The sequence below is a fragment of the Euprymna scolopes genome, chromosome 34, assembly GCF_053919585.1.
Source record: "Euprymna scolopes isolate OS-2025 chromosome 34, ASM5391958v1, whole genome shotgun sequence".
Classification (NCBI taxonomy): Eukaryota; Metazoa; Mollusca; class Cephalopoda; order Sepiida; family Sepiolidae; genus Euprymna; species Euprymna scolopes.
The window spans coordinates 83,497,496-83,519,995 of record NC_136515.1 but is presented as its reverse complement, the minus strand read 5'-3'; the positions used below and the strand labels follow the sequence as shown (position 1 = coordinate 83,519,995).

The following is a 22,500-nucleotide window of genomic DNA, read 5'->3' as shown; positions in this document are numbered from 1 at the left end:
GAAAAAGCTTCCGTATTGCACGCTTTATAATTTTTCACACTTTCTGATAGAATGTGCTGATTCAACCCTAACCCTAACCCTAACCATGCAACGAACATATTATGACGTTAAAAATATGATAGAATGGTTCGATGACGTAAGAGTGGAATTCTTTTAAGCGTCTGGTCCTAAATACTAAGACATAATAAATATATAAGCATTATAAATAAAAAGAAAAACAATAGATTTAAAATGTCCGCAGCGGCTTTCCAAGAATTTAAATGTCTTGCGCTTTACACTAGTGCGAATATTTTTATTTCTTTATTAAACATGTAATACTGTATTATACATGCCTTCTTTTCTTTCAGCTGTTCGACTCGACTGTTGGGGTGGCTGGGAAGAGGGTGATTATATCTACCTTGTGGCTGCACCTGCAGGAAGGAAACCGCAATATTGCATGGTAAGTAATGCATTCGTGTGATCTGATGTGTGACTTTCCATGAAAGTACAATGTTGTAGATAATTAAGTAAAAAAAAAAACAACAACAACAACAGATTTGCCCAATTTAAAGAAAAAAAATATCTAGACTTAGAGTTATGCCCCTTGTATCAAAGGACTTTGTAAAAAGGGAAGATTCTTAAATCATACAATTTTGTCAAAAACACGATCTTTCCTGGCAACAGATGTAGCAACATATATTCGCGAATGTAAACGAAACTTCTATTTTGCTTGGCGGTCTACGATCTTTCATAAAATACGTTTTTAAATACGTTGCCTCATAGAAAAAATGCGCCATGAAATAATATTGCCCCATCTATAATATAACGTCGCAAAATTAAAAAAAAACATTAAAAGCACACGCTTCTTCCACAAACGGCTATTTTGAACATTATTGCTAGGAATGAACACTGTCCACGCTACAAATCTCCAGTTCTTTCAACGGTTTTCTTTTTCTTTTTCATTTCGATACTTTTTTGTAATCAAGAGTGGCGGTCCGCTTGAAATATAAAAAATAACAAAAAAAATATTAAATACAAAAAGTAACATCGTTTTTCATGCTCCAAAAATCCCCATAACCTTTAAATCACTATCCTAGAAGCATACGTGGACTTTTAATATTATATATATATATATATATATATATATATATATATATATATATATATATATATATATATATATATATGGTTTCCGTTCTTCTATGTCTACAGCAGATGTGCTTACGGTTATATGTCATAGGATTAGAGAATCCTTGGAGGAGGCTACTTTTCTAGGGAAATTACTCTTGACATATCAAAGGCCTTTGATAGAGTATGGCATAAAGGTTTACTTTACAAGATCTTCAGCTACGGTATAGCTGAAAATGTCTTCACAATTATTAAATCATTTCTCTCTAATAGATTCATAAGAGTAGTGGTTGATGGGCAAAAATCAGAAGGTCTCAGTATTAATGCTGGAGTCCCTCAAGGGTCCATCTTGGGGCTGACGCTCTTCCTGATCTACATTAATGATCTTCCAAATCACATCCTTACATCATTCCTAGACAATTGAAGCACATGTTCCCGCGTGCAAATTTTATGGCAAGCCCCACCCTCCCCAATGGTTTACTTCTACTTGTGCAGCTGTAATAGCGCAAAGGCAGCATGCCTACCACAAATTTAACCGACATAAGTCAAGTTGAAACAGGCAGAAGTATATAGAATATTTGCGGAAAGACGCCACACTTGACGATCTGAAAATCTCCCCCTTCTCGGGTGCATTCTATCATGAGAAATGTTGACACTGCAAAGACATGTGTACCTGATCTCATCCCGGCTGTGCTATTAAAAAATGCTATGTCGAAGTAGCTCCAGTTCTCTCCAAACTTTACAACAAATGCCTTAATGAATGATGCTTTCCTGCCTGCTGGAAAACTGCTTCTGCAGTACAAGTTTTCAAGAATTCTGGCGAAAGAACTGGCCCATTAAATTATCGCCCTATTATCCTCCTCCCACTTTTCGCCAAAATATTTGAGACTTCTATTAATCAAGCTCTAGTCCATCACCTTACAGATGCTAAACTTCTGACTGATCAACAATATGGATTTAGACAAACCCGTTCCACAGCTGACATCCTCACTGTAATCTCTGAACGTATATACCATTCACTGGACAAAGCGGGGGAGGGTAGAGCGGTAGCTCTAGATATATCTAAGGCTTTTGACAGGGTATGGCATGAGGGTCTTCTCAGGAAAATCAGATCAAACGGTATCACTGGAGGAATACTTAACATAATTAGATCCTTCTTAGATAAGAGAAAAATCCAGGTTGTCCTCGACGGTCGTATATTTAAACAATATGATATAAATGTGGGAGTGCCTCAGGGGTCTATCCTTGGACTTCTGTTATTCCTAATATTCATAAATGGCCTCCCTGACAAAATTGCCTCTGAGATGGGTATATATACTGACGACACCACGCTCTATAACAGATACGACAGGAAAACAAATTAACACATATCTAAAGAAATGGCAGAAACAATAGAGGATGACCTCCGATCTGTAGTGGAATGGGGACATAAATGGATGGTCGCATTCAATGCTGCCAAGACTAAAGAAACCTTCCTACAAACAATAACAATGGCCAATGAGTCTTCATCTGAAAGTACATATTTTTAACTCCTCTGCCTAACGCTCACAGGAAACATGAGTTGGAACAATTACATTGAGAGTATTGGCAGGACAGCTGCGAAGAAGGTAGATTCTCTTTACCGTGCTAGAAAGCTACTAACGCCCGAAAGTATCCTGTACATCTATAAGACCACCATTCGCCCATGTATGGAGTTTTGTTGTTATATTTGGGCAGGTGCATCTGCTACTAGTCTCTCGCTCCTAGAAAAGGTTCAAAAGAGAGTCGCCAATCTGATAGGCCCTGAACTGTCATCTAAACTTCAGCCTCTGCCTGTTCTACAAGTACTTAAACGGTGAATGCTCTGACGAACTGCAAGCACGTGTGCCCCCTCGACGTAAATACCCCCGACAAACCCGACAAGCAGCTAAATCCCACCCCTACACAGTGGAGATCCCTAGATGTGAGAGAGCCTTCTACTCCAGTAATTTCTTCCCCAGCTAGACTTTGAAATTCCCTTCCGGGTCCCTGCTTCCCCCAATTGTACTGACATGCAGAAGTTCAAGTGTAACGTCAACCGACAGCTTGCTACCCAACTTCGTACACAGTACCCCTGATGCCTATGTCGCTGATAGTAGCCCCCTACACCAAAGTGCAATGCGCCTTGTTTGGGGTGAAAATGTAATAAGAAAATAAATGACGCTGATGACACTACTATCTATGGTTGCACATCTAAGACCGTAAACGACCAAGTTCTCTCTGATTCTCTCTCTTCTGATCTTGAGCAACTGGTACAATGGGGAAAGAAATTGCTTGTTACTTTTAATGCATCTAAAAGCAAGCGTTTATCTTTATATCATCAACGCTCTGATCCCCATCTGGCATCAATTGAAATGAAAGGCTCTCGTCTTGGGGAGGCCTCATGTTTTGACAAGCTTCTGGGCTTGACCTTTACTCCTGATCTTAAATGGAACACATACATTAAACCCGTTTCCAAGGCCGCTGGAAAAATGGTGGGGTCCTTCTATCGATCCAGTAGATATCTCACTGCTGATGCAATTCTCTATCTATATACGAGCCAGGTACGGCCAAGGCTGGGGTACCGTTGTCAAATCTGGGCAGGAGCTGCTAGAAATGACTTATCCTGCCTTGATAGAGTTCAAAATAGACTTCGTAGCCTGCAACCTCTTTCTACTCGGAAGAGATCTTGCTAATTTGTCTCTGCTTTATCGGTATTTTCATGGCAAGTGCTTGGCTGAGCTCCAATCTATGGCTCATCTCGCCAAATATTCACGAGAAACACACGTCTAACAGAAAACACTATCACTAATTCCCCCCACTCATTATCTGTGCCTAAACCTAAATATAGATTCCATGAGCAAAGCTTCTTTCTTCGAACTGCGCGTCTATGGAATTATCTTCTGTTTTCCTGCTTTCCAGCTGACTACAATATGGTTGTCTTCAAGTCTAACGTAAACAAGTTATTGATGAACCGTTCAATATAAGTTTACAAATTACTAACGATTACTATATTGTTCAATTTCTACTGTACACTCTTAAAACCTTATCCTGATGATGTATATATATATATATATATATATATATATATATATATATATATATATATATATATATATATATATATATATATATATATATATATATATATATATATATATATATATATATATATAGCAAAAATGGTAATTTTTCTGTAAAGTCTAACGAAGGTACTGGATCATAAATACGATTCGGTAACGGAAACATGTGTAACTAAACAGACAAAACGGGAATAAAAAAACATATATATATACATGTCTGTATATATATATATATATATATATATATATATATATATATATATATATATATATATATATATATAGGCAGCTTTAGAAAAATCAATGGAAGACGTCACTTGAAAGACACCTGGTTGTTCACAGGAAGCGAATCTCAAAAGACCGTCTGAAGAATGTTGTTTTTAGTTTGCCAATTTTGAGCTCGAGGCGATGTAAAACTACAGCTGCACACAGGAATCACCTACGACATCACGGATAGTAGAGAAACGTGGTCTAAATTCTATAATATTAAAAAAAAAACGAATCACTTTATATGAATGAATGTGTGTAATATATATATATATATATATATATATATATATATATATATATATATTAAGTAATGTGATTTATAATTTAAAAATTTAAAAAAAAATTTTAAATTTAAAGATCAAATTTTAATTAAATTAAAAATCAGTTTCATAAGAAGGAACAACAACAAAGTCAATTATCTGTACGATCGTTTCGGAAATCCGTGCTTTTTATTTGTGGTATACATGAAGTCACGTAGAACAATTATACATACTTTTTTTGGTAAGCACGGTCTCCTCATCAGCAAATTTAGGAGGATTTCTATTGAATTGAAAAGACACCTAAAATAAACCTAGCATTAAAGGTAAGGCAGATGAATCTGAAAAATTGAAGTAAAAGGTTTGGATTTAAAATTTATAAGAAAATTAGTATAGGTTAGAGATAGAAATGAGTAGAAAAAAAATATATTTTTTTTGAATTTACATAATAAATTTGATTTAAAAATATATAGATATAGTTACCTTTTAGTTTTTCTTTTTTTGAAATCAGGAACTGTATTTAAAGTAGTCATTTAGATGTTTGCTATAGCTTTTTATTTTATTGAATGATGAATTTTAAAAGGGCGACGCCCGTGCAGTAAATTGTTTCCGTTAGCGTATTTTGATTTAAAGACGCTACAGTTAATATCTATAGAGAGAGAATATTTATTTTGCAAGTTTTTAAGGGGAGATAATTGTCATGTGTTATTGGCTTTATTTATTATTTGATTTACGAGTCTAAGGGCGGTAATTGGTCTAACTTAATTTATTAAATATATATATATATATATATATATATATATATATATATATATAATTACTTACATAAGCCTGAAGAATGTTAGAGTGGATGAAACGCGTAATATTCAGTGTATCTTAATCGCCATATACATTTTATAACTTACTATATATATATATATATATATATATATATATATATATATATATATATATATATATATATATATATATGTTATCAAGCCCCTTTAAGAATACTTAAGGTTTGGCATTGTCACCGGAGTTATAACTAAGACAATCAACTAACGTCCACGCAATGTTATCGCCTTCCGCTTGTGCAAACACTCTAGATTATCTAATGTATTCGCCTTAATTTGGCGTTTAATTTTAATTCCCTTAATTCTCTTTGCAATTGTTTAGTGGTCCAGGGGTAGAAGCTTGACAAATAGACAAAAGGTGGCTTTATGGCTGGGTTCAAATCTCATGACTGGCAGGAATTGTTACCTTACACTGATAATTATGTAAGCATGAAACGCAGGTGTCTCTGAGCAAAAATGATTAATTACCATTTACGTATATTATATATGCATATATATATATATATATATATATATATATATATATATATATATATATATATATATATATATATACTGTAAAACTTTCTTGAAAATTCAAAGACTCACGTTTCCTTTTTATAACCTTCGTTATTTCCTGGAATTTTTTCATTAGAGCTGTTTCATTAATGGGTATGCAATTTCTGTATATATATATATATATATATATATATATATATATATATATATATATATATATATATATAAGTAAACTAGTCAGTTTTGCAGCCCTCCCCCTGCCTTAAACCATGCTACATCATTTTCATGTATCCTTTTTGACTTTCTAACCTTGTGGACCTACATAGAACTTATGCACGGCGTATTTCATTTGTTTGGATTGTGTAAAGCCAGACTTTCTCTCTTTATTGGGTCAATTAAGCTATATTTTGTGATTTTTTTTTTAATTGCATCAGTAACTTTAGACTTTACCTTATTAGTTACCTTGAAAATTATCGAGAAAACTAATATTAATGTTTCTTTCTTTAACTTCAAAATTTAGCTGATTTTGTTAGCGCGCCAGGAAAAGATTTTTTCATTATAACTTTTTTTCACGAGTATTTTTTTTTTAATTAACATTAAGCTTTAATCTTTTAAATACAATTAAAAAAGTTATCGGAAGCCTACGAAAATAAATTATGATAAATGTCTTTTAAAACTATGGCCCCTATAATTTTTTTTCGCTGTAAATACACACTACTATAGCCATCCCATATTTTTGCCGTTATTTTATAAGTCAAATAACTTTTTCTAAAGATGTTAATTGATTTAATGAAGACCGCATTTTGATGATTTATTACAATTTAATCTGATTTGCATTTTTTCATATATATATATATATATATATATATATATATATATATATTGTGCTACACGCACACACACACATATGTGTATATATATGTATATTGTGCTACACACAACACTTATATATATGTATATATATATATGTATATATATATATATATACACATAAGAATTTCGGTATGTTTAGCCAAAAATAATGATAGTAGGAAGGCAGGCTCGAACACGTACAGCGAAGGAAGAAAATACCTGAAAATCCTGACGTCTTTGCTGTTACGACAACCGCCAAACCGGAAGTGACTTATATTTAAATTAAGGCTAGACAATCGAAAGGAAAGGATGACTTTTAAAAATATCGGCGAAAAAAGCGACCGCCCCCCCCCCTCGTAGAAAATTTCCCAGTGTAAACTGAAGTTATTAATGTTTTTAGCCAATTTTTCGATATCTGTCGTCTGAAAGGTCGAACTTTAAAACGATACTGATGTTGGTAAAATCCGTCGCCTCTCTCAGAAGTTATAGGCAGACAGGCAAACACACATACATACATTTATATATTGGAAACTAAAAAATGTTGACCCAAACCGAATAAAAGCTTGCCCTATCTTTGAATACCTTTATGTAAAATTTTAAATGTTTAGACCAGAAATTGTCGGAGTAATTTGGTAGAGACCGCAAAGGTCAATTTCTTTTTTAATTTGACCCCTTTTTCGACCCCTTAACATTTATTGTTTTGGGCTCAAAACAAGTTATTAAGTTAGATCCATTTCGAAGGAACCTATATATAAAATTTCAATTGTTTATACCCAAAATTGCCGGGGGAGTTTGGTATAGTTCTCAAAGATCAAATCGTTATGAGCCCTTAGCAGCCAAATTGCTGTCCGAAAACAGATTACAAATATTTTCCCAAATCTCAGTATCCTGTATATCAAATTTCGAGTATGTAGGCTTAAAATTGACAGAGTTATTGCGTAGGGAAATGTACACAGACACAGAGACAGCAGACATATATATATATATATATATATATATATATATATATATATATATATATATATATATATATATATATATATATATATACAGTAAGTTATGAAAATATATATGACAATTAAGCAACACAGAATATTCCGTGTTTCATTCGTCAGGCTTATGGCGAGAATGAAAAGTGGAATATTCTGTGTAGCTTAATTGCCATATATATTTTCATGACTTACTAACTAGGTCTACCTGTGTATTGAGCACTGTTGAAATAAATATTTAACAAATTACGCATAAAATTACATCTTCGAATATTAATTTATGTGATTTAATAAATAAATCATATATATATATATATATATATATATATATATATATATATATATATATATATATATATATATATATATATATATATATATATATAAATTCACGTCAAATTACTTTTTTCCATTCACGTGAAATCACGTTTTTCTTCACTCTATTTCCTCTGCTTCATTTTTGTTTTCAAGTAAGATCTTCGACTTACTTATAGTTTCATCAAATACTTTTGCAAGCAAAATCCGATCCCGCATTTTGCTATTCCTACCCCCTGATGAGAAGGAGAGTATTTCTTCGAAACTCCGCGGATTAAGGATTATCCACTTATTAAATGTTTCATTTTTAAAATTTAATATGGTTTTAACTCTTTTTCAAAGTATCTTTAACATGTTTTTAACTATTGGCTATTACATATATATTTCGATGATTCGAATTTCGATGACATCGTTCAGTCTCCAAAGACTCTAGTGGCAACTGCACGTGTTATTTTGTGGCAAGGATTGCGCAATCCAAGTACACTTTTTCCTGAATCGATACTGCTAGAATCACCTGCATATATATATATATATATATATATATATATATATATATATATATATATATATATATATATATATATATATATGCATGTATGTATATATATATATATGTATATATATGTATATGTATTTATACATACATACATATGTATACATATCTATATATACATATATATAGACACATATATATGCACATATATATACATATATATACACACACATACACACACACACACACATATATATATATATATATGCATGTATGTATATATATATATATGTAGATATATGTATATGTATTTATACACACATACATATGTATACATATCTATATATACATATATATATACACACATATATATATGCACATATATATACATATATACACACACACACACACACACATATATATATATATATATATATATATATATATATATATATATATATATATGCATGTATATATATTGCATTTATGCACCATGTTTTTATTCAAACAGATATTGTCAAATAGCACGGAGTCTTTTGCTTATCTGTTTTTTATTTATCTTTCTTTTTTTTTTTTTTTTTTCTATTTTTCCATTGCTTCATCTTATGTCTCGGTCGAATTTGTGTAGGAAAACTTTCGTATCTGAAATTTTACGAACAGCTTCTACTTTTCACATGAATCTAATAATATATGCAAATATAAATCTCGAATTACGACCGTTTATTAATACAAACTACATTAAAAAAAAAAGTCATAATGATCGGTTAATTGAACGCGTGCATAAGTCACCTTTGAATTGAATAGGCTAGGTCTACATGGTCTAAGGGACGTAACTCAATAAATATTTGTAGCGTTATCTCCCTTGTCGGCTATTTTACGTAAAAGCGCATGGAACAACCAACGAATTACATTTGTCTCAAAGTGGAACGAAACTGAAACAAAAAACTCATGAGGAATATATATATATATATATATATATATATATATATATATATATATATATATATATATATATATATATATATATATATATATATATATATATATATACCTTGAATTACTTCAGCTATAATCGAAACCGAAACCAAAACTTGTGAAAAATTCTTGGTAAAATTATTTATTATAAGAAATGGAAGGTCATAACTATTAAACAGCAGTCACTAGCACTCAAAATAATACGCAGGCTATCGGAATGATATATAAATATGTGTGTTACGTTGTGGGGCTCTTAAGGGGTCTGTTGTGTAATGTGTATGTGACAATATTCCATAACGACGTACAAGTGGAAGAGTGGGGTTTATCTTTTTTCTGTATATTCAAGTACGTGTAAATGTGTGTATGTATATACGTCGTATCATTTTGTTAATCGTCTAGTGTATGAGAATCGGAAAAATTGATGTCTCTTTTCCAATGTCAAAACGATTCTTTTAATTGAGTTTTTATTTGATGTTGTTTCAACTAAAATCTTCCATTGCTGGTAATAATGATAACTATCCATTGAGTTTTAAAATACAAGTAAAGTTTAGATCGATAGATCATACTCCGCACGTTTATTTTTACGTTTAGGGAAATATATGCATATTTAACATGTGTTTTTTACGAAAATCGGGAAAATAACAATCTTACAGTTAAATAATTAGAGATTTATAAAGAATCGGAATAGGAATCGGTAATTGCATTATAACCGGGAATTTAGCACGGAATCGGTGATTATATAGGAATCGGGAAAAATATTGGAATCGTTCGATCACTAATTTATATATATATATATATATATATACATATATATATAAATTAGTGATCGATCTAATTTATATATATATATATATATATATATATATATATATATATATATATATATATATATATATATATGTATGTATAAATTAGTAATCGAACGATTCCAATATTTTTCCCGATTTCTATATAATCACCGATTCCTATATAATCGCCGATATATATATATATATATATATATATATATATATATATATATATATATATATATATATATATATATATATATATATATATATATATTTCAGGTTTACACTTTCTCGATATACTTTTAATGAGTGGTTTGTTATTAAAAAGTTAAGAACTATCTATCTATCTATCTATCTATCTATCTATCTTTTTCAGCGTTTCCCGAAGCGAATGGAAGGAGAGTTGTCCATCTTCATCTACTTCAGCGTCATTTGTCCCTCAGAGTCGGACGGAATTCCACCGCATGGCATCGAATATTACGAATTGAAGGCCCTGCAATCAGGTAACGATACACTTTGGCTTGAAATGCCACACAAAACATTTTATGAGTTTTTGTTTTCTTTTCTTTTTTATTTTGTAGATATTGATATTTAAATCTATTTTTACCATATTACACACACACACACACACACACACACACACACACATATATATATTTATATTTAAATCTATTTTTACACTCACATACACACACACACACACACACATATATATATATATATATATATATATATATATATATATAACAGTTAATATTGAACTCTCAGATTCAGTAGAAATTCTATTTGTGGCAGTAATCGTTGCACGACACACTTACTGACAGCAGCGCATCTAAATGATAATTTATTAGAATGTACATTTATTTAAAATAATACAAGCATATAAAATAGAAATGCACTTCTGTTTGTAGAAATTACGGTGAAACTGCAGGTATACACACTCACACACACATATATACATAAGGATGTTTTTTTTATTGTTTCTTATTACTTGAGGAGACTCATTTCAGGTTTACGCAGCGTTCTATTCAGGCATAGTTTCTACATTTCGCATAATTGCATAGAATTTTAAATGAAAACATTCTAGCAGATAGAAATATTTTTATACATGTGTCTAATATTATTATTGGAAGTAATATTCTAAAGGTACTATCCCACCTGAATAAAAATTGCTCAATATACAAGCTAGAGCAAATAAATCTAATTTTAGTCATTCAATAAATTTAAAAATTTATGACGTCAAATGTTTAAATTTCAAATCAAAAGATTTTTATTATTCTATGTAAGACAAAGAAGTAGAGAAAATATTAGCAAATCCTATAGGATAAGGAGTTATAACATTAACAATGTATTCTTTGTCTTACATGGAATAATAAAAATATTTTGATTTGAAATTTAAAAATTTCACGTCATGAACTTTTAAATGTATTGAATGGCTAATTTTTAAATGTATTGAATGACTAACAGTTTATATATATATATATATATATATATATATATATATATATATATATATATATATATATATATATATATATATATATATATATATATATAACTATAGTTCCTGATTTCAAATGGCGAAAAACTAACAGATACATCTGCCTTACATTTAATGCTAGGTTTATTTATGGTGTCTTTTAGATTTAATAAAAACCCTTTAAAATTTGCTGACGAGGAGACCTTGTTTATTAAAAAACTATATGTAATAATCATATTAAACATATGTGTTTGGGTGTTCTAATTTAACATCAATAAACTTTCTTTTCTAGTGCAGGCACTCACTTGCTTAGTTCATGGGAGATAACTGTTCTTAATTTCTAAAGAGTAATCGCCCTTGACTGCTAACTTAAGTATTTTTCGTTATCGCAAAATGTTTATTTTTTTCAAAAGTTTTGAGTTATAAACAAGCTAACAAATAAATCTTTGCTAATAAACATGAATCGGCTTGTAGTTTTATGATTCTAATAAATGTAATTTATTTTACTTAAAAAAAAAAACATTCAGAAAAAAGAGAAAGACGTTTTAAATCTAAACTTAATTAGTTTCAAAATAAGACGAAGGAATGTTAAAATATTTGTGGAGACTTAGTGAAGTTTTTTAAAAAGGTAGTCGCAGAGTTTTTCTTTTCTTTTTTGGGGGGGGGGTTCTTTATCCAATCACAGGACACCAATTAAGCGACTCCGTAAGAATTTCAATATTCGATCATAATGTAATGGAAAAATATGGTAAGTTGAAATATCACCCAATAAGTTCAGATGCGAACATATAAATGGGGTAAATAATAATAATAATAATAATAATAATAATAATAATAATAATAATAATGATGATAATAATAATAATAATAATAATAATAATAATAATAATAATAATAATAATTCTGATTTCGTTTATCAACGACTCTTTTGAAAGGGACGGGATTCATTTCCAGAGGATTTCCCTTAACCAGGAGCTTCAAAGATCAAAGGTTTTCCTAAGGATGTTTTTGGTACCTACAATTGCAGAAGTCTGAATGCCGCTTAAAACATCGGGGATTTGTAGTTTTTTTTTTTCAATTGTCCTTCCAGACGACTTGATACTACTCCTAGTGTGTCAACTATGACCGGGATTAGTTGTGTTTTAACCCCGTGTATACGCCTTATCTCCAAGATAATTGCTCCATTTCTCATTCTCCTTCTCTCACATTCCTGTCCCAGGGTACTGAGAAGTCTACAATCTGCCAGTTTTTTGAGACCTTGTCAATGACGACCAAATCCGGACGATTATGTTCCCATTGCTTGGTCCCACCATACCTCTATCTTGTCACCCTCACTTGTTCTCACTTCATCAGGCACCTCCTCAAACCATTTTCCAGCACACTTCACCTTAACACTCTTACACACCTCCCAATATATCCGGAGCCCCATGCGATCCTGTCTTTTGCGGTACTCTCTCTCTGGGCCAGTCCACTACACCCTGCTGCAAGGTGCGCAATTGACTCTGAGGTCTTACCACAAATCCGGCATTCTGCAGCAACTTCCTCTCCTAGAACCATTTTTTGAACAATCGTGTTCCTAATGCCTGTTCTTGTGCTGCACAAACAAAAGCTTCAGTACTCTTAGCCAGATACCCAGCTGACAGCCATTGCCATGATCTTTCATCAACCACTTCTGCTATATCCTGGAAGAACCTTCCATGCATTTTCTTCCTAACCAGTTCCTTTGCCCTTTCTCTATCCATACGTTTCACATAATCAGCCTTTATCTCACATACCTCCACTTCATTGGCCACAACTTTAAGCATCCATTCCTCACTTCTAACCACATATACCTTCAACGACATCTCCTCTGTTCTAACATAATCTTTTACACTTTTCAATCCTCTTCCACCATCTTTCCTCTTTTGATACAGCCTTGCTACGCTACTTCGAATGTGAAATATACCAAACATTGCTAAAACTTTTCTTGTTTTGATATCCATGGCATGCAAATCCTTGTCAGACCATTCTAAAATTCTCGCACTGTATCTCAAAACACTTACTGCCGATGCATTTACTGCTTTCATTAGGTTTCCTCCATACAGTTTCGACTTTGCAATTAGTTTTACTCTTCTAAGATACTAATTCCTGACTTTTTCTTTCATTCCTCTGTTCATGATGCCTACACCCTCCAGCACTCCCAAATACTTATATCCTGTATCTTCTATTTCTTTCATGATTACTCCATTTGGTAGCACTATTACATTCGAATTAACCTTTACTCCTCTTTTCATAATCCGCACCGCATATTTACTAATCCCAAACTCCATCCCAATGTCTTCTGAGTATTTCCCCACAAGTTCTACTAGTCTCTCCATTTCCTTTTCATTTCTACCAAATATTTTCAAATAATCCATAAACAGTAGATGGTTGAGACGTCTATCACCAGATCCAAAGTAATACCCCAGTTTTTCTCTTTTCAAAAGGATGCTCAGTGGCATCATTATCATTACAAAAAGAAGTGGGGATAACGAATCTCCTTGAAATATCCCACGTATAATGCCAACCTGCCCCATCTCCTCTCTGTTTGCTGTCAACACCGTTTTGCATTGAGCCATACTTGTCTCCAAAAGCCCTACCACATTCTCAGCAACCTTCATCATCAATAGTGTTTCACGTATCCATGAATGAGGAACCATGTCATCAGCCTTTCTGTAATCGATCCATGCTACGCTCAGATTCCTCTTCTCCTTTGCATCCTGCATTATTGCTTTATTAATTAGTAGTTGCTCTTTAGTACCTCTCGAGCCTTTATGGCACCCCTTTTGTTCGTCAGGAAAAACACCATTACTCTCTAGATGTTCATAAATTTTCTCCGCAAATATTCCAGTCAACAGTTTCCACATCAATGGCAGACATGTAATTGGTCTATAATTATTGGCATCTGTTCCTTTTGCAGGATCTTTCATAATCAGTGTTGTTCTTCCATTCACAAGCCAATCAGGGACATCTCCCGACTCTATAACCCTTTGCAGAGCAGCGGCTATAGGTGGATAAAGGCATGGAAACTGTTTAAACCAGAAACCTATCACTCCATCTGGACCAGGTGCCTTCCAGTTTGTCATGCTTCGTATGCCAGCTTTAATGTCATCGATGGTTATCTCAACGTTCTTTATGCTGCATTTCTGAGAGCCTTTCTCTGACCTTTCCCAACCAGCTAGCCTTCTCCATTATATCGTCTTTCCACAGACCAAATCCCACTCCAGAACTTCCTTGCATCTTTTGCATTGGAGTGTTGTTATTTCCCGCCTGTTTACTACCATTTAATTCTTTATACAGCTGAGACTGATTGTTCCGGAAAAGTTGTTCTGCCGAAATGCAGCACTTTTTCCAACAAAGTTCCTAATTTTAATACCAACAGTGTGGATCTTCTCTTTCAACATTGTTGGAACGTTCATCGTTCCTTTTTCCACTAATCTATACCTCCTTTCAAGCTCGTCCTTGGCTTTCTGTCTTAGTTTAACTCCTTTACTTATTTCTTCGATTCTACCAATGTCTTTCCGCCACAGTTTCATACTTTCTTCAAGCCGTCTCTGCCAGTGTGACCGTCTATCCTTCATTTCTCTCTTTTTCTTCTGTAATAAGCCAAGACAATTTTCAATAACGTATGACGCTGCATACAGAAGCCTGTTAAGTTCCGTAATCGAATGTTCTTTCTTATGATGTTGTGAATTACTCCTTGAATTATTTTTACCTCGTTTTTCACCTTCCGCCTATCACTACTCTTCATACTTGGAATTTCTATGATATCGTCTCTAAGAAGAACCTCTCTTCTGAAGTACTTCTTTTTCTAGAGAAGTCAAAGTTCGAACTTCATCACAACTTCTCCATACATCTGCTCCTTTCACTGGCTCCATTGTCTCAGAGTCTTAGATCCATTGTCTTAGATCCTTCAAACTCTTTCTCATTACTTCCCCTAACCATAGGATTCCATACCTCCTCATTTGTCCGCCTCCCATCATCGCTTACATTTCCATTCTGCACTTCCACTCTCTGTTCTTTCATCAGAGCTAGTTTCATAAATTTTACTTTCGTTATTCATTTCATTCCTAACCATCCATTCAATTTCTTCTCTTGCAATCACTTAAGGTAGGTTGTTATTTAATAATAATAATAATAATAATAATAATAATAATAATAATAATAATAATAATAATAATAATCAGAAGAAGAAGAACAAGAAGAACAATAATAATAAAATAATAATAGTAATAATAATAATAGTAGTAATAATAATAGTAATAATAATAGTAATAATACTAGTAATAATAATAGTAATAATAATAGTAATAAATAATAATAATAATAATATTAAAATTATAATAATAAAATAATAATAATAATAATAATTAAATGACAATAATAATAATAATAAAAATAATAATAATAAAATAATAATAATATATTAATAAAATAATAATATGATGATGATAATAATAATGATGATAATCATAATGATGATGATAATAATAATAATAATAATAATAATAATAATAATAATAATAATAATAATAATAATAATAATAATTTGCATTGAATACAAACCTTCAAATATAAAACTCTCTTATACTGACAAATATGGGATTACGGTCATTTAACAGAGCAACAGTCGTAAACATTTAAAACAATTGGAAAAAATTTGGATTTCCTTTGTTGATATGGATAAAGCAACGTTCAAGCAAAGCAGTGTCTTCATAAGAGTCATATGAAATCAGTTCTCTTCGAAACAGTGGTTGTTCATTAATATTGTGATGTTAAGGCGGTTATACAGATACAAATTATATTGAAAACCCAAGTCGTCCGAATACAGACGTTGCTCTGGAAAGCATATACAGTTGACATACTTATTTTGGCCAATCATAAATTGAAGTTACCTGAGATGTCAGAGGAGTTGAAGATACGATATGCCTTAAATTAGTTTCCATTTTTTTTTTGTATATGCATTATAAATTGTTGTAGGCATTTGAAAATTCAGTATGCTATTGCCAAACATCTTATGAGATGATGCCCAATTTTTAAGAGTTCAGATTCAAAGGGACAGTCGCAGTAGAAATCAGAATTCATCATACAAAAGTAGACAATTTTATAAGTTCAACATCTCAGCAGTTATCGATCAAAATATAACAAATGAAAGCTCATTGGAAAATTAATGATCTAAATGATGTAGTAGGTTATGCGACATTTACATTTAAGGTAGCACATTAAGCGTATAATCCATCACCTAGAGCCTAATTTGGGCACGTTTTTTACAGCCATAAAATGTTTAAAACATAGTCATTTGTTTTCTTAGTTTTGCATATCGATTACAAAATATCTGATATTTTTACAAAGTCTCTAGCCTTTATAAAGGGGGTTGCTGCTATCGTTTCAAACGATCTGAAAAAACAGCAAGGGGAGACTTGATTCCAAATATTTTTCATATGTTATATCTCCCCACTTTTGTTTTCATACATAAAATAAATTTCACAGTGCATAAGGATTATTTGATACTAGAGATATTCATAATCGTATCCTATCACCCCCTCCCAAAAAAAGTGAAAATAAAAAATATGATAAATATTTGGAATCAAGTCTCTCCTTGCTGTTATTTCACATCGTTTGAAACCATAGCAGCAAGTTTAGTCTCCCCTCTATTAACGCCAGATGTTTTAAAGAAATATATATATATATATATATATATATATATATATATATATATATATATATATATATATATATATATTTATATAATAAAAAGGAACAAACCGTATTATGTGTTCATCAACGTTTCGTCTTTATTTCGAGACTTCCTCTGGATGAATGAGATTAAGAAACAAAAAATACCAGTACAAAATATTTGAAAATGTTTCACGTACACAGTGTGACGCAGTTCTATTTCAGAGAAACGGAAAAAAGACGTTGGAAATTCAAAAAGGAGGGGGAGGGCTGGCGCTGTTAAAGAGAATAAATTTTAGTGACGTCATATAGCCGTTAATGTAATTTTAAAACTATGAACGCAAGTTAATATTCTTATTGGGAAAAAGATATATCTGTTGAAATTCAAATATAAGTTTGTAACAGAAATAAAATGAGTGTTTTTTTATGTAATTTATTGATTGAGATTATGTGTTAATTATTACAGGGGGGGGTGAATGGTGGGAGAAAGTTAACCTGTGTCTACAGTTAAATAATGTTCTTTTAATAAAAGTTTACTTATTAATGGCGCTATGTTATAGAAACCTCCACGTTGTTTAATAGTGTTTGAAATTGCGATAAGCGCAGATTCAAGAACTCTCCGGCGTGGTTTATTCGAAATAAATTTAACTGAATAAACCACGTATATATATATATATATATATATATATATATATATATATATATATATATATATATATATATATATATATATATATATATATATATATATATATACTTGTAGTCAAATGAATATTGATTGAAATGCTCATATCTTTGTATTAAATGGCTATGGGATGAAACTACTTGAAAATTTGCAAGCTTTTCTAAAATTATAATACTATTCTTTGATTAAAATCTCATAACAATTGGTTAAAAAAATTATATTTCCAAATCAATAAATTATGCCTAAATTTGCCTACATTTTTATATGTAGTGCCCTGCAGGTCAGCTTCAGTTTTGCTGATTCGGTTGTCTCCCTGTGGTTTTGCCAGGCACTCATTACAACATAGACACAATGGTTTCCAGAAATTCAAGGGAAATAACTTTTGCATTTCTTAACCAAGATCAAAGGGGGATAAAAAAAGTTAAAACTTTAAGCTGATATTTAATTGAGATTTTTGTTTGGGCAAAATATTTGCCGAAAATTGCTCACCTACATAGCATTGGTCAGAGGGACGAATTAGAAACCATTAATATATCAATCTTATTCACCCTTATTCTATAATATTGAAAATCCTCCCTTAATGGTGAGTAAAATTTAAAAAACTTAGTTCCGAAAGTTAAACCCGCTATCTTTTCACTCAAAATCTCAAAGGAACGAAGACGGGAATAGTACGATTGAAACGAGCACATTTTTGGTCCAGAATCCATTTTTCTACAGAGCATTATTTTTAATGCACGTAAGTCAGCTTCTTTTGATGCCACGGTTTTAAATATCCGGAGCACGCTTTGTCACTCACATGTCTGTAACCACTCTAAATCATCCGTAGTCACTTATTGGCGCAAAACTATTTTTTATTGTATTCAAATAGTTGCAAACAACACCTCGAAAAATGGGTGCGGTTTTGTAAGAGTGTGAGCAAACACGTCACCCAATTGCAGCAAATCCCCGACAAAACTGCCTCTGAGATGGGTATATATGCTGATGACACCACACTCTATAACAGGCATGACAGGAAAACAAATGAACACATAACTAAAGAAATGGCAAAAACACTAGAGGGTGACCTCCAATCTGTAGTGGTATGGCGACATAAATGGATGGTCACATTCAATGCTGCCAATACTAAACTGGTTTCCTTCAATAATTACAAGAAACCTTCTCTGCAACCAATAGCAATGGCCAGTGACTCCCTGTCTGAGAGTACATCTTTCAAACTTCTTGGCCTAACGTTCACAGGAAACATGAGTTGGAACAATTATATTGAAAACATTGCCAAGGGCGCTGCGAAAAAGGTAGGCTCTCTCTACCGTGCTAGAAAACTACTGACACCTGAAAGTATCCTGTACCTCTATAAGGCCACCATTCGCCCAGGTATGGAGTATTGTTGTCCCATGTGGGCTGGTGCATCTGCTGCTAGTCTCTCGCTCCTAGACAAGGTTACAAAGAGAGTCGCCAATCTGATAGGCCCTGAACTGGCATCTAAGCTTCAGCCTCCGTCCCATCGACGAAACGTTGCATCCTTCTGCCTGTTCTACAAGTATTTTAATGGTAAATGCTCCGACGAACTGCAAACACTTGTGCCCCCACGACAGACTCCCTCGACAAACCCGACAGGCAGCTAAATCCCACCCCACACAGTAGAGATCCCTAGATGTACAAGATCTTTCTACCCCAGTAGTTTCTTTCCCAGAACTGCTAGACTCTGGAATTCCATTCCAGGTCCCTTCTTCCCCAACTGTATTGACATGCAGAAGTTCAAGTGTAACGTGAACCGACATCTTGCTGCCCAAATCCCAACATAGTGCCCCAGTAGTTGCTGCCCTTGATAGTAGCCCCTTACACCAAAGTGGCAATGTTCCTTGTTTGGGGTGAAAATGTAAAGAAAAAAAAATGTGATACGATGTGCTTTCGAATAAGTTGCCAGACTTTTTTTTCGTATGGATACTTTTATTGATTGTACAGTAGTAGTACAGTAGTACACACGAAAATCTAGACCACTTTAAAGTAATCACCTCCGGCTGCAATGCACTTATTGTGTTGTCCCAACAACTTTTGGAAGTCCCGATGGAAGTCGTCCTGTGGCAATGACTCTTGTCACAGTTCCTTTCATATCCTCAATTGTATTATATTATTATAATTATATTATCATATTTTTGCGTTAACAAAAAATATATAAGTTGGTATTCAAGGGCGATTACTCTTTATAAATTTAAAAGAGTTATCTCCCATGAACTGAGCAAGTGAATGCCTTGACTGCGCTAGAAAGGGTGTTTATTGAATGCTAAATTAGGACACCCAAACACGTATGTACGTGAATGTTTATACATAAAATTTAATGAAGAGAGTGATATGTAATAATAATGGACAGACCAAGTTACGTGTTCATCAACGTTTCGTCTTTATTTCGAGACTTCCTCTGGATGAACGAGATTAAGAAAATAAAAACACCAGTACAAATATTTGAGCATTTTCTTGTGCAAAGCGTGACGCTGTTGTATTTGAGCAACGGAAAAAGACGTTGGAAGTTCAAAAAGGTGGGGGCGTTGTTAAAGAGAGGAAGGTTTTTAATATCGTCATCATATAGCCGTTAATATATTTTTAAAAGATATGACGCCGTTAATATTCTTTCTGGAAAAAAATATGTCTGTTAAAAGTCAGATATACGTGCGTAACTGAAATGAAAGTAGTTTCTTTTATTATTATGTAATGTATTGATTGAGATTATATGTATTAATTATTAGAGGTGTTTCTATGGTGTGAGAGGGTTAACCTGTGTCTACAATTAAATTATGTCCTTTTAATAAAAGTTTACTTTTCAATTGCGCTACATTATAAAAACCTCCACGTTGTTAAATTGAATTTGCGATAGAAAAAATAATAAAAATAACGGCGCCGGAGACTTCTTGAACCAGTACTTATCGCTTATTCAAGAAGTCTCTGGATGAACACGTAACTCGGTTTTGTTCCTTTCTATTTCTCTATTTCGTCCGAATGCTATTTCCATTATTCTCATCATATATATATATATATATATATATATATATATATATATATATATATATATATATATATATATATATATATATATATATATATATATATATTAGTGTTAGGACGATTAATCGGAATCGGAATCGGACATCGTAAAAATCGGAATCTTTGGGGTTATCGGAATCGGAAATATCGGTGCCTATTTCCAATGTCAAATCGATTCTTTTAATTGTCTTTTTTTTATTTTGTTTAAATTAAAATCTTCCATTGCTGGTAGTATTGATAAATTAGTAAATATTCATTGATTGTAAAATACCAATAAAGCTAAAATCGATAGATCATCCTCCACAAGTGTATTTTGACGTTTAGGAAAATATCTGCATATTTAACGTGTGTTTTTACGAAAATAGGGGGAAATAATAATCTTATAGTTAAATAATTAGATATTTATAAAGAATCGAAATCGGAATCGCTAATTGCATCGGAATCGTGAATTCAGCATTTACTCTTATAATATTAAATACGGTACTTGTGCACTTATTGATGCGTGCTTAAATAATAACGTTATTATTTAAAAAGCCATTCTTAACATGGGGAGTGGAGGGTGTTTTGTAACTATTCTATACTTTAACCTTACAATTGAATAATAATTAAAAAAAAAAAACATATCATAAAAGTTTAATTAAACTTGGAAATACGATTTAAAAAATAGCACGGATCATTAAGTGCACTAGCACCTTAAATACTTACAGGCACTAGTGTTTCATCCTTTCGGGCATCATCAGTGCAAGTGGTCACGATTAACACGGCTTAGTTTCTTAAACGGGCTGACATAATGTCATAATTATATATATATATATATATATATATATATATATATATATATATATATATATATATATTTATATTAATTCATGCCGATTTCTTATAGATTTTATGAAAATAAAAACATGCATATTTAAAAAGATGTGTGAAAAAATATTCTCTTAAAAATATTTTTTAAAGCAGCGAAAAAAAAAAAGGTTTGAACAAATTGTTAAAAATGAAATACACGTATATCATATTTGATGTTAGCGCCAACATTTACTGCAGTTTCACCGTTTTGGCCACCTATCAAAAGTGTTTTATGTGTCATTCGTATTAAACAAACTGATATTGTTATGTGCCCGTGGGTAGATATCACCAGC

The 22,500-nt window shown here is 32.1% G+C and overlaps 1 protein-coding gene across 6 annotated transcripts in view; it reads left to right on the top strand.

The window, feature by feature from the left end:
• The window catches only part of LOC145259312 (uncharacterized), a 2,114,304-nt gene that overhangs the window by 1,923,061 nt on the left and 168,743 nt on the right, over positions 1–22,500 (top strand). For all 6 annotated transcript variants that reach the window (XM_080117200.1, XM_080117201.1, XM_080117198.1 and 3 more), the window contains 2 exons: positions 348–439; positions 10,840–10,966. In XM_080117200.1, coding sequence (XP_079973326.1) covers positions 348–439; positions 10,840–10,966 — 219 coding nt within the window. The remainder of the gene's footprint in view (positions 1–347; positions 440–10,839; positions 10,967–22,500) is intronic.